General features: G+C 31.4%; 4 protein-coding genes and 1 pseudogene across 4 annotated transcripts in view; 3 read left to right on the top strand and 2 right to left on the bottom strand.

Moving 5' to 3' along the window:
• LOC149884966 (uncharacterized) overlaps positions 1–14,755 on the bottom strand; it is a 748,071-nt gene that overhangs the window by 371,403 nt on the left and 361,913 nt on the right. The window lies entirely within an intron of this gene.
• Positions 5,843–6,564, top strand: LOC149885001 (uncharacterized; annotated as a pseudogene).
• LOC145186771 (calcium/calmodulin-dependent protein kinase type II alpha chain-like) lies at positions 8,834–9,952 on the top strand. The gene has a single exon (XM_080063019.2). The coding sequence runs from the start codon at positions 8,834–8,836 to the stop codon at positions 9,950–9,952; it is 1,119 nt and encodes a 372-aa protein (XP_079919145.2).
• LOC149885000 (uncharacterized) lies at positions 10,062–11,266 on the top strand. The gene is made up of 2 exons (XM_090096510.1): positions 10,062–10,285; positions 10,451–11,266. The coding sequence occupies exons 1-2, from the start codon at positions 10,260–10,262 to the stop codon at positions 10,911–10,913; spliced, it is 489 nt and encodes a 162-aa protein (XP_089952636.1). The 5' UTR covers positions 10,062–10,259; the 3' UTR covers positions 10,914–11,266.
• LOC149884999 (uncharacterized) lies at positions 11,172–12,352 on the bottom strand. Its single transcript, XM_090096509.1, has one exon. The coding sequence runs from the start codon at positions 12,343–12,345 to the stop codon at positions 11,266–11,268; it is 1,080 nt and encodes a 359-aa protein (XP_089952635.1). The 5' UTR covers positions 12,346–12,352; the 3' UTR covers positions 11,172–11,265.

Below are 14,755 nucleotides of genomic sequence, written 5' to 3'. Positions count from 1 at the left end.
TGTTGTATTTCTAAATCACGTCTTACTTTTCTGAATTACAATTTTCAAGTTCTCAATTACATTTTGAAAAGGTGTAGAGCAATTCCATGGTCTCCTTAATTGTGTTTATAATACTAATTATTACATAAACTTCTTTTAAATACAAATTACTTCTTTGATAATAGTAGCAAAAACAAAAAAATTTTAAATTAAATTGAGTATCATTTATAAAATGAATTAACAGAGAAAAATAATTATTTAAAGAACTTTAAGAATTCGAAAATTTTTAAAATTGGAGAAGCGTTTTAACACGATTTAAGTAAACAACCGTAAATTATCCATTTAAAAGGATATACGCGGTGTGTTTTCAAAACATTGTTTTGAAGTATTACTTTTGTCATCCGCATATCAGGATTTAACCGCTCCTGATCTGAACGGCACAATTTTACGTCACCCTCAGATAAACGAAACAAACCCGAAATTTACGGAGACTGGCCTTAAACTACATGAGTAATTAATGTTTAATAGCTGAGAAACCTAAAGATAAACAGAAAGTTCACACGATATGATAAATCAGGTTTTAGTAAGTCAGGTCTCAGTAAATAAATAGAAATAGAAAGGTGATACCTTTAATTCAAACTGGTTTCTTTTTATCATAATTTGATGAGTTTTCATTAAAGATCAGATAAAGTCTTTGTTTAAAAAAAACACCTCACGTTTAAAATGATCGGCATTTTCGTTAATTTTTTACCGTCACCATAAACTAGCATTCGAAGAACCGAGTGATTGATTACTTGCATTTTACTGCTTATTAGCAACCGAAGAAATTCTTTGATTGATAATACACACATAAGATTTTTCAACTTATTTTTATTAAATATTAAGAGTAACAGATTAAAATTCAAATAAAAAGTAACCAGTTGTTAAGTAACAACTAATTAACCTGTAATATAAGGTAATCATTTTCAATTAAATTTATTCAAAAAAAGAATTAATAGAAGCTTTTATTTTTTAAGTTACTTAGGATCAAAGTTAAAAAAATGCGAATCTTAGAAAAACTCATTAAAAGAATAAAAACTAATCTAAATAACTACTATAAAGTCTAAAAGTTCCAGAAGCATACATTTCACATTCTGTAGCAATATTTTTATCATCAAAACTCTTTTTTACTGCTTTGAGTTTTTTTATTCGTTTTTTAACAATATCACTTGATTTTTTTTAGAACTTCTTATGCGTCCTATATCATTTTCATGTAAGCCGTATATACAAAATTGACCAGGTTGCAAACCAAAGCTATGATAAATACTCAACAAACCATAACCACCTTCATTGAAACATAGCACTGCAGATGCAAAAAAAAATTGGTTTTATTCAATAATGAGAACTTAACCTCATTTGCATTTCATGCATCCAGTAAATTTATGGAAATACCGTGGTTATTAGGGTATGTCATACTTTAAAAAAATTTTAAATTTTCAAAAATACCAATTTGGGGAGTGATTTTATTATGTGATAGGTATTTTTAAACAACATTGAAATAAATTTTTTTTTTTTTTTTTTTTGGGGGGGGGGGGGGGGGTAAAAATGAACATGAAAATTGTAATATTTAAGTAAATACCGTTAAAAATGAAAACAATGGATAAAACTACGTTACATTTTTATAACACTAAAAAAGTATTATTTGAAATTTAAAACTTGGAGATGAACTGCCTGAAATTGTTACATATGAAACATCAAAATGTTTTTAAGATGTACACGGATTTGTCTGAATATACTTTAGTTACATAAAATGTTAAAAAAAAACAACTTTTTTATGGAAAATAAAATTTTCACGAAAACCAAGCTTGAACATTAACTAAACAGTTTGATTAAATCTTTCTTGGATTAGTGGACATTGGCTTTAAAATTTCATCTGGAATTTTAATCAGAGGTTCAATCTGTCTAATTGGTTCAAACTTTTCTAGTCATTTTAATTGATTTACTTTTGATAATAGTTCGCCTATAGGCCCTTTAAATCCATCCTTGGAGTGTGTAGGCCCATCAAGAGTTGCAATTAGGTGTCTTAAAGGCAGCTCATTTGTATGCAACATGCAAATTGACCAAAAACATTTTCTTCCAATAAGTTTCTCCAGATGAGTTAACAATCCACTATTGTTACCAGACCCAGTCATTTAATTTGTGGAATCTGATCCAATCACAATTATAGTTTGATCAATACCTCCAGGAACCATCCAGTTATAAAGCCCGATTGCAGTTTCTTTTGCTGGTTTGTTTGGACCCTTTGAAGATGTGTAATGGGTCAAATTGCTTCCATCTGGTTCAGAAGTAATACTTATGTTTTCTTGCTTTTCTATTCTTCAATAAAACGTTTTAGTTATTGAATCTTCCATCAAAATTAGAGTAGGATCTTTTCTTCCATCTACAAATATGCCTTTGATAGGCACTTCAACAATTAGTTTTTCTGATGAAGTTCTAGTTTTATCCATAACCTCTAGTCTGGCCCTCCATATTTTTTTAGGATCAATAATAAAATTAGCCATTTTTGGAGTCAAGTAATTAGATTTGATCAAATCTTGAAGAAAAACAGATACAATTGCAGATGTAGCACCAGGTGATATGTCAAATCAAAGAGATGCTAGTGCTGTATTTGGGATCTTCATGTAATTCTGTTTAATGGTAACAAATGGGGAAGTTTTTTTTGTTTGATATTATTAGAATTGTCTTCAGAAGATATTTCATTTGCATTCCTAATATTTTCAGGTGAAGTTTCTTGATTAAATTCAAGTCCCACTGATTAATAATCTTCAACATTTTCTGTTTAAACCTGTGTATTAGTGAGTTTTTTTAATCGAATTCTTTCTTTTTTCTAAAGATGCAATATCTGTTATTTTTCTTTTCCCTGCCTTAACCTGTCTTTCTGTTTCTACCTTTTCTATATGATACATTTGATAGTCTGACTTTTCACCAACCTTATCTCTATAAGATCTGAGCCATAATAAATCAAGTTGTGGCACCTTAATATCTTTAGAACAAATACATGAAATGTGAACTCCTGCAGCACATTTTTTAACTTCCTTACATGGAGAATTTTCATCTGTACAAAGTAATATTTTGCATCTACATTTTGCTATATACAGCAATTTTTCAAGCTTTCCTTCCCACAATCGGACAATTTTTTTTTTGTTTCTTTTCGATTTGAGATGTCTCTAAACTTAATCCAGGCAGTTAAAAATTTTATGACTAGAGGAGTCTTAAACAAAGGATTGGATTGATACATTGCTTTAATACCAAGTCTGCCAATACCACAGAGATTTCTTTTACAGATAGGTGACATCTCCTACAAAAAACATAAAATTTAAACTGTTATAAATTTGTTTGTTAGAAATACTTAATATTGTAATATTTCCTACCCAGTGGTTACTTGACGTCTAAAGACACTTAGCGGACGTCCAGACGTCTAATGTATGACCTATGGATGTCATCGGATGTTTTGTGTTCCACTAGGTATAGTTTGAAAATGCACTTATCAATATCGTGTCAAAAAACTCACCTATCAAGATCGTCAGAAAGAAGCAAATTTTCTTGAATATGTAGACCTTTCCTTAGTACATCCCTCAGTGTAGGAACTTCAGTTTCAAGCCAATCTTTTCCTACTCCAAGATATTTATTTAAGTTAGTTGTAGAATTATGTCTAGTTTATTTCAACTTTGAACACTTCATAACACAATATTTTATTTTATTTATTATTCACTGTAAAATAAAAATAATTTGAGTAAAAAACCACAAGAAATTCAACAAAAATTGCAACTTTTAAATATTGCAGGCACATAAATAAATCCACTACTAACACAAAGCAAATACTAAGTAGGGAAGGTAGGGGAGCATTGGGCAGTCGGGAGGTTTGGGCACCCCCTCATTTCTCACAATCAATTCCAGATATTTTTTGTTTTCTACCATAACACTATAGTTTTATAACTGGCAACACCGCTCATCAAAAGTGTCAGCTGTCATTTCACTTGGTTGTCAAGTTACATGCGCTTAACGGTTTGTTGCGCATAAAAGTAAATATCTTGTTTGTGATTTGCAGAAAGATAACAAAGAAATCTGCAAGAAAGTGTAAGTATCTGTGTTAACTTCTTCTTTTGCGTTTAATGAACATTATATTTACCTGGCAATTGTGATTCAACATTTGATAAAAATAAACTTATTCAAATTTATTTGAAAAGTGAGGTTGTGGGGAGCATTGGGCACGCATGTAGGAGGGCGGTATGGGCAAGCCCAATGTTCCCTCTTTTTTAGCGTGTTTTATACGTTTGTGCTTTTTTGCTATGCCCATCAGATTGAATGGTTAATCATTTCTTTTCAGGACAATGCCGTTTTCATTTAAAAAGAAAAATAAACGACGTGAAATCTCTAAAAATGTTATTTTGCGCGCATTGGAAGAGGTTTCTAAAGGAGGAAAAATTAAAAAACTACTGCGATTAAATATGATATACCCACGTCTAACCTTCAAAGATACATAAAGCAGGGTGGCGTTGTAAAAGATATTTCTTCTAAATTTGAATCATCCCAAATATTCACGAAAGATGAAGAAGAAAAATTTCAGAATATCTTGTGACATTGTTTAAACTAAACCATGGAGTGTCAAAACTGAAGGCACGCGAATTGGTTTACGAATACGCCACTGCCATTAATAAAAAAATATCAGACAACTGGACAGAGAAGAAACTTGCATCCAAAGATTGGCTTAGGAGATTTTTTAAAAGATAATCTCAGCTTTCAATAAGGACACCAGAAGCTACCAGTCTCTCACGTGCCACAAGTTTCAATAAGAAAAATGTCAGGGATTTTTTTGAAAATCTTAAAACTGTATATGAACGGGATCGCTTCGGCCCTGAGTCTATTTACAATATAGACGAAACTGGATTATCAACAGTACAACGAACCCAGAAAGTGATTGCTCTCAGAGGCACCAAGCAAATTGGGCAAGTAACGTCGCTGAAAGAGGGACAATTGTAACGGTTTTCTGTGGTATTAATGAATTGGGTAACTCAATACCACCCTTTTTCATATTTCCACGGGTTAATTTCAAAACATGTGATGCGCTTGTAGCTTCAGATGGAGCGGCACATCCTTCAGGGTGGATGACAGCACCATGTTTTTTAAAATATATACACCATTTTGCAAAACACGCAAAACCAACGCCTTCCTCGCCAGTTCTATTGCTGCTGAACAATCGCGAGAGCCATATTTCAGTACCAGTTCTCGATTTTTGTAAAGAATCAGGCATTGTTTTAATGACTTTTCCACCGCACTGCTGCCATAAACTAACGTGCGTGTAATTGATTCGTAGAATAATGTTAACATGCAAATATGTTTAGAATAAATCATTTCTAAATATAGAAACTGTGTTATATGATATACAGGTGACTGATGCTTTTAATTGTCGTTTTTATGTTTTAGTATCATTTGTGTATATTATTTTATAAATTGTTTTATAAATTCTTGTTTTATAAATTCTACGAATCAATTACACGTACGTTATAATAAGTTTTAAGTGGTCCTAGACCTGACTGTCTATGGACCACCTCAAACTTATTATAACACTGTTGTAACAGATTGGATGGTAAGCAATTTTGGTAAAACTTTAACAATTTATGAAATCCCAAAATTAGCAGCAAAAGCCATCCCACTTGCATTCAAGTTGCAAAATATTCAAAAGGGATTTAAAAAACCTGGCATTTGGCCATTTAATTCAAACATTTTTTCTGATGAAGATTTCGTTTGTTCTTCTATAACTGATCGCTGCTTGCCGGAAGAGAATAATGTTGCTACAGAAAAATCGATTTCAGACCAACCTATCATGGAACAGCCTTCAACAAAAGAAAATCTGAGTCTAGAGGATCGTACAAGTTCAAATGTGGAAGTCACTGGGCTCAAATGGAATCTCTATCTAAAAGCCAGACTAGGGGCACTGTCAATGTAACACCTGATTTAGTAAGGCCATACCCGAAAGCCGGCCCCTGGAAATTGGATGGCATGAAACGGAAGAAAGGAAAAACTAGAATATTGACAAACACACCCGAGAAAAGACTTAAAGAAATGGAAGAAAAGGAAAGACAAAGAAAAAATAAGATCAAAGAGCTCAACAAAAATCAAAAATGCTCTAAAAACGAGAAAAGCAGGAAGATCAGCAGTGATGATGAAATAGAAAATGTTTCCGTTTCTGACGAAGCCCTTGTTGAAATCGATTCATCGGAAGAAGATTTTGATGTAGACGATGTGATTGTTCTGGATAGAAATTTCCTGGTCAATAACTTTGTGTTGGTTAAATTTAACACCAAAAAAACTGTTTATCATTATGTTGGAATAGTCGAAGAGGTTAATCACTCCATGGCAACTGTCAAATTTATGAAAGCAAGTAAGATAAGAAAAACGTTTATGTTTCCTGACATCAAGGACGTAGCCAGCGTCCCCCTGAAGGATTTAAAGACAAAATTGCCAACACCAACAACATGGTTAAAACATGGCAGCCTAAAATATAAATTTGATAAGCCTCTTTGGGTCATACCAAATTTAGAATAACTCTTATTAAGCCCAACATCGTGCAGTATTGATTCCAAATGACTTTGTTTAATTTTTTGTAAAATCTATGCTAAGAAAAAATGTTTGTATTACAATTTTTTATAGCAATGCTATATAATACTTAAGCATAGCAGTATATTAAAACAATATCGTGCATGTTAAATACAGTGCCCAAACCTCCCCACAGGGGTGCCCAAACCTCCCAACCACATGGAGGTTTGGGCACTTTGGACATGTGTTCGAAAATCTTTTGTAACTTTGCGACTAATTATAATACTAAAACTCTTCTAAGCAATAATTACTGCCAAGTATGTGTGCTAGATATATTTGAAATGAAATTTTGATTATAATAAAAAATAACAATTTTATTAGCGTTTATGTAAAAAACCTCAAAAATTTTTTTGTGTAATTTTTTTTGGTTGAATATTGCTTAACTTACTTCAACCCATAAAAAAATTACTCCCCAAATGTCATTTTCAAAAGTTTTTTAGTATGACATACCCTAGTGGTTATGTTGCTTGGAAATATGTCTTTAAGTCAAAACAAGAAGCTCTATAGGCTGTAAAGTTAACTTCCATACTGAAAGAACACAAATATAGATAGGAAATAAAATAAATTCAGGTATCCTGGTTTTCACCCTGGTTTCCAAGACCGTTGCAAAGGAACTGGAAAATTATAAACATTTCAAATGCTAAGTTAGACTAATTTAAATGCTGTTATATATATATATATATATATATATATATATATATATATATATATATATATATATATATATATATATACAATGTAGTTTTTTTTTTTTTTGTATTTTGTTTTGGATAAAAAACGATATAGCTTAATTTAAAATCTGAATATTTTCTTTTAGATATATTTAACTACTGTTAAATTATAATGTGCCAGTAGTTTTAACAACTATAACATCTGCGATTCTCCAATTTGATGATTAATGGCGCCCTACCAGCTTATACATATTGACAACAGATGAATTGTAGTTGTGATTCACGACTACTATTCGTCTGTTTTTAAATGTTTACAGTTGTGATTTACAACTATAAACATTGTGAAATTTGTTTGCACAATTTTGGTGTTTATTCTCAAAAGTAAAAGGAACGATAAAAACTCGGAGAACAAAACATTTTTCTAAAATTTTTCTGGTACTCAGCAATCTAAGATCAGACCGAGCGTCAAAGGTTCGAGAAGTTAAATTAAAACAGAAGGTTTCTACAACGAAAAAAAGGCAGCAAACGTGAAAGTCTTGATATTCAATTATTAAGACAGATTTTTCAAAAAGATTTTCAAAAAAAGTTTTATCGTGGCGAAATTGGGAGGAAAAAAACTTACGCTTATCAAGATTATAACAATGTTAAGCAACTGCATTATGTTGAAAGTCATGGAAAGATGGTTTGAAGTAACATGGTTTTGAAGTAACTTTGAAAAAGCCAAGTTTTGCGCAAAACAAAAAATTTAATGATAACAGTTTAACGTAGGGCGAGGGAGGAGGGTGGAAAAGGGGTAAGGTAAAGCGTTCCGTGATGGTATGGGACTGTATGACTAATTCTGGTTTATCTAGATTATTTTTTATCGATGAGCTATGGGTCCTTTCGATTGCAAAATTCAAGACAAAATATATTTAGAGCCTAAAAGTGTATAAATAAATGAATAAAAAAAAAAAAAACATTCGCAATTTTGTATTTAAAAAAAATCAAACACGTGGCCGGAAACATAAGTGTTGTCGTCAAAATGTTTGTGAATGTTTTTTTCAAGTTTTATTTGCAATTAATTTTTTTTAACGATGATCGAGAAGTAAAATTTTGAGAAGCTGAAGACACACTTTAAAAGTAAAAATCCACGAGTTTCATTTTTATTTTTGTCAGCTATAGTTTTGAGATGTTAATGAACATTTCTGTGAATTCATTTAACGTGTGATATCGATATAAAGTTAAATACTTTCACACCAGGGTACGACTTTTAATATCTTTTGTCATTACAAATGTAACAAAGAAAGTTGAAAGAAAATCTTTAAAAAATCTCAAACAGAGGAAAACTTATCGTGCAATCAAAAAATCTTAAAAAAAATTAAAGTTTTTTTTTTGTTTATTTGTGAAACTCTTTTTTCTTTACTTATTTTTTATTCATTTTTAAATTTGTTTCTTCAAAATAAGTTTTTTAATAAATGACGTACTATGACGCACTTTTTATGCATTAATAGTTTAAACAAATACTTTTTAGGGAAAACAATATTCAGTCAAAAGTAAAGTTTCGTAGGATGATGTTCACAGATAAGTATGATTTTGCTAATTTCATTAAAAAGGGTCAGTTTGGCGATTTTTATGAATGTTTTCACAAAGAAACAGGTTCTCGGTTTGCTGTGAAAATAAAGTCTATCAACCGATACAATGATGAAGGCTCAGATAGTGCTTACGCCGATCTAGAAGAATCGCGTGAAATTGCAATATGGCGGAGGCTCAAACATCGTCATATTTTAAAACTTCTTGATATTTCGAAAACTCCGACGCATCATTACCTCGTTACTGAATGTTTTACGAAAAACAATCTTTTGGATGAAATTACAGAATTAACAACATATACTGAAAGTGACATTTGTTACTTTATTGAGCAAATATTAAAAGGTTTGCTGTATTTTCGTGAAAAACGAATTATTCATCGTAATATTAAAATTGAAAACATTTTTCTTCAAAGAGGGAGTTGTGAGGAAATCATTAAAATTGCCGATTTTGGTTTAGCTGTTCGATTAAAAAAGGGTCAAAAAAGTGCTTCAGTTGAGGCTTGTGGTTCACCTTTATTCTTAGCACCTGAAATTGTTTTAGAAAAACCTGTAAGTTATGCAGTGGACCTCTGGTCTGTAGGAGTTATTCTTTATATCATGCTAATTGGAAGTCCGCCATTTTGGAACGAGTTTCTTGAGAGATTGTACTTTGACATTATGACAAAAGAAATAAATCTATTACTTCCAATCTGGGAAGATGTTTCGGAAAATGCAAAGGAGTTTTTAAAAAGTGTATTAGAAAAAAATAGTAGAAAAAGAATCAACGTAAAACACGCCATAAATCACATGTGGTTCAAAAATCAAATAAAACCAAGAAACCACCGCAGTCAAGTTGTTGAAAGTTTAAAAAGTTTTAATGCCCAGCAAAAATTAAACGGAGAGCTTTTTAAATTTCAAAAAATTACAAATCAAGCTTTAAGTCGAAATAGTTCTTCAACTCAGAAAGAGCATTTTCATAGACAAACTGAACATAAAAAAACTGCTGTTGTAAGCGAAATTAATTACATGAAAATAGACAAACGACGGCAAATATCTGAATTAAATATCACTTTTTACCCAATAAAACTTCAAATTGATTTGAATGAGTTAGATTTGTGAGTTTCTTTTTTTATATTTAATAGAAATCTATGTTGATAACGTTTTATGTAATGCATGATACATGCATAGTATATGTTACATATGTTGTATATCGCGAGGTTAGAATTATTTTGTTCTATCTCCTATTTTAAAAATTGGGAGAAAATGAGTTATTAAGGAGATTTAGCAAATGCCACGCGTACGTATGTTTTCTCAGTGAAAACCCTAAAAGTAGCCTGGTGACAAGTAATTTGACGCGTATTAAATTTATACGTCCCGTTCTCAACTTCAAACCTTCAGTTTTCACGTTGTTTACAGTACGTTAAAAATGGCAGAATATTTTGCGGACAAAAAGTAAGTTATATAATTCAAACATTAAAAAAAAACAATGCTTATCGTTTTAAAGTATTCTACTTTTTAAAATATAAGCTGAGTATATTATATTTATTAATATTTTTATTTATATTTATTTTTTAACGTTTTTTCTACCAAGTTAAAGTTTTTAGTAAATATTTTTAGGTTATCCATGCAATGGGATGATGAAAAAGACATTCTCATGTTAAGAGAAATAGCTGGAAATGGAATTCTTTTACACAAAAAAGGAAGTAGAGAGCGCGGACAAGGGTGGTCAGCTGTTGCAGATGTGATTAACACTCTTGATATTTTTCCATGTGTTGCCATGCCTCGAGGTGTACGTGAAAGATTTATGATTTTGTTAAGAAAGTATAAAGCAAAAGCTAGCAAAGCTAAACTAGCATCAGGACTTGGAGGTGACATTCCTACCGAGTCAGAAGGCTTAATAGAAGAATTGTATAATATTTTTACAGACACTGAAAAAAAAAATGACAATGAGTCTCAACAGAAGAAACTAGTAAATGAAACTGAAAAAAATAAAGCAGTAGAAATGCGAACAAAGGCCATGGAAAGATTTGGTGAGACTCGAAAACAAAAAGACGAGGACAATGTAAGTGAAAAAAAATAATTGGTAAATCGAAGAAGCAGTTCAGACACACTTATTTTTCTAAAAGAAAAGTTAGAATATGATAAGGAAAATAAAAGACTGGAGAGAGAGCAAGTTGCTCATGCTCAAGAACTTTCAAGACAACAATTTGAAATCCAACAGCAGCAACACAATGCTATGTTGCAACAGATGATTGCCATGATGGCTCAACAGAACACTATACTCAATGCGTTTTTGAATAAATAATAAATGTGTTTTGAAAACATAAAATACACTGCTTAAAGATTAGTTTTATGTTTTAGCTGCTGTTATTATTCTAATATATATTACATCTTTTTGTTATTTTGTTAAAAAAAATACAATAACTGTTTTACTAAGCAAAGTATTGTTGTAATGTTGGAGGTTGACAATCAAAATATTCGGATACTATATTTCCATATAGACATGTATGAGCATTTTGTAACAATGCATATGTAACATATATTTTCCCAACTGCGCTTAAGCCAACTTTCTGCATTTTTTGAAAATCCACAAGTTTAAAGTAGTTAGAAATAAGTCCAAATAACCATTCAACTGAAACACGAACTGCACTCAAGGCCTTATTATAAGCATGCTGGTCTGGTGTTATGTTTGCATTCCAAAATGGTGCTTGCAAATGTACACTTAATGGATAAGCTGGGTCTCCATATATGAACAAAGGTTGTCTGTTGAACCAAGCATGGTTTTCCAGTTGAACTAACAACCCAGACTCATACAGCATAGTAGCATCGTGTTTCCTTCCTTCGTATGGCCCTGCAAAATTGCTCACCAAACCGTTAGGCAATACTAAACTTTGATATTTGAGAGCATGCTTTTTTTTATGGCCGTTATAAACAACTCTTTGATCAACTTCAGGTCTAGCGATTCCTCGGACTGTACCATCGATAAATCCAAAACAATTATTTAATGGGGATCCTTTTTGGTAAATGGCATTGCAGTATTCTTTCAATTTTTGAGGTTGAAGGATAGGTTGATTCCAATTTTTAAGTATATGACAGTGGGTTTCATACATAAAATCAATTACTCTATTAAAAATAAGGCATATCTCAGTAGGGTTTCTTCCAAATAGGGATGCCATATCCGTGTATCTATACGGAAAAGCAAGTCGTTTTAGTAAAACACAAAATCCTTCTAGACCACTGCATACTGTTCTCTGCGAGGTTATAATTTTTTCTGGTAATCCAAAAACAGCAACTAGGGTGGCTAGATCGTTCTTCTTGAAACGAAAATCAACTTGACACTGTGCATCATCAAAATTGTTAATATCAAACCTGTCATATTTCCAATATGGATATGATTCACGAGACGCGTTTAACTCATTTAAAATTATATACTCTTCGTCATCAATTAAATCGTCAGCATAACTTAAGAGAACTAATTCTCGTACGGATTTCAAACTGTAGTTGGCCGCCATATTTGTTTACGATTTTTGAGCGCGCGTTTCACAACAAATGCTAAATCGTGGAAGTTACACGACGCGCTGATAGCGCAACGCCGTTGTCAAATAATGCCCGCGTCTCGTTGCTAAATGTCCTTATTAATTTTAGTAAGTAATGATTACTTCTAAAATGCGCTCTATTTTACAAGTTTTTTTTCTAAATAATTTGTTTAAACATAAATCATTTAAAGCATAAGTTATTATATCTTTAAAAATTAAGGCTAAAATTTTAAATAATTTTTACTTTAAGAAAAAAATCAAAAACTTTCTCCCAACGTTTAAACTTGGAGATAGAACAAAATAATTCTAACCTCGCGATATGTTACGTTTGTTGTTAAACATGTTTTACATGCTGCTTATATTATACATATTGCATGTATAGATTAGCTTTAGTGTAGAATAGGGAAATCAATTTTTTTTGTCACAGCAGATTTTTTCAACTTTCACAGCACTCATTTTTGTCATTTAAAACCGAAATCTGTTGAAAGTTTCATACATTATTTGGTCTGTGTAAATTCAAAGTAATCAATAGGAACTTATGCTAAAAAAACGTTAAAATTGTTAAGCAAAAAGAGAAATATATGTAAATGATTTTAAAAATCACTGGAGTAACTCGTGTATATTATAAGTACTCGAGTGAGTATTCGAACAATTCTTCATCTTGTGGAGGCTTCTTTAGTCAAAATAAGTCGATCATGGGCAATTCACGCTGAAACAAAAACTATACATAAAATAAAGACGAAATAACTTAAAGAGTTACATCACACTAAATAAAGATTCTTTTAAATGCATGCTCACCTCGAACTTGTTTTTCAGTTCACTCTCAATTTAAGTTTTGCTGCCATGGCAATTTTTTGGTTAATTTGATTCCAAATAAAACCACAAACCTCAGTCTCGAAGGTATTGCCACTGTTGCTGATATTCAACGATTTCGCTCGTCATTAAAAAGCCTCTTGGTCTTATTTGCAGTTTTTTGAGAAAAAAGAAATGCAGTTTTGAGAATAGTTTTCAAGAAGAAGGATTTTTCAATCAAAAGGGAATTTCTTGTTGAGGAAGTTTGAATTATATTTAAACTTAGTCAACTTTTCTGCAACAGAGCCCATCAAAGCTTCCTACCCCTGGGGATCTCATGCAATTCTAGTTATAGTTTTCAGCTGCTAACCGTAAATATAAAAGTTAAAGAAACAACTGAGAAGAAGGATTTTTCAATCAAAAGGGAATTTCTTGTTGAGGAAGTTTGAATTATATTTAAACTTAGTCAACTTTTCTGCAACAGAGCCCATCAAAGCTTCCTACCCCTGGGGATCTCATGCAATTCTAGTTATAGTTTTCAGCTGCTAACCGTAAATATAAAAGTTAAAGAAACAACTGAGAAAAGACGTAAACACGAAGACTCATCAACCTGCCATATAAATAAATGAAAAGTTATCGCAACTGAAAAACAAGCAAAAACAGTAAAAGCTTAAAAAAAAAGTCTGACGGTAAGTAGAAGAGTTTTAAAAGAAAGAGGAAGACGTAGTTTTAAAGAGAAGTAAATTAAAGTTTTAAGAAAGTTTTTAAAAAGAATTTAAAGAGAGAAAATTTTTGTGATTGAAAAATACTTTGATGAACAAGCAGTTTTTATTGGTGAATAAAAAGAGAAAAAGAAGAAGAGATTTAGATAATCAGAAGAATTTATTATTGATGAAAGGAGAATAACCAGAAGTTTCAAATAAAGAAGAGATATTTGTAATAAAGAGAAGATATATAAAAAGAGTTATTGATACAAAACAGTATTGAACACTGCAAGAATTGTAAGAGAATATTATTTGTATTATTTAGGCGTTATGAGTAAAAGAGTGCTAACCACTACACACTAATAGTGCATTTGTTGAGTTTTATTTTTTAACAGAATATATTGAGGACGGTAAAAAGAACTTTAGCCCTTTAACGATTAAACCTTGCCCATTACTAACCAAACTATCCCCAACATCGCCCTTTCCTAAACAAGTACTTCTCACGCTATCAACCTTGTTCCCAACCTCACAAATACCCTTCCACCCAACTTTAAACCTAAACCTCCCCTTACCCTTTACTTCAAAAAAATACTAACATTAAATAATTGAAAACCATTAAAAACACCGCCCTCACAATATCTATAAATGATGAAATTGAAGTTTCGAGTGTTTTAGGTTGCCAAAAGATCAATTTAACATGAAACTAAGATCTAGATTATACACACTTTAAGTAGATACATAACAGACATGACAGGAACTTAATTTGGTAGATGATGACAGCGTCATAATTTCAGTATCTAAACTTACAGACGTAATATTCAAGTGATTGTGACATGATAGTGTTGACTTCTAACCTCTTCCACTTTAAATCTTGAACAGTCAAGTTCAGT

The sequence above is a fragment of the Hydra viridissima genome, unplaced genomic scaffold (assembly GCF_058129835.1).
Source record: "Hydra viridissima isolate aposymbiotic clone 2 unplaced genomic scaffold, HvirCarnegie_v1 scaffold_8, whole genome shotgun sequence".
Taxonomy (NCBI): domain Eukaryota; kingdom Metazoa; phylum Cnidaria; class Hydrozoa; order Anthoathecata; family Hydridae; genus Hydra; species Hydra viridissima.
Note: the sequence above shows the minus strand (reverse complement) of the source record. Positions and strands in the feature narration are given on the sequence as shown.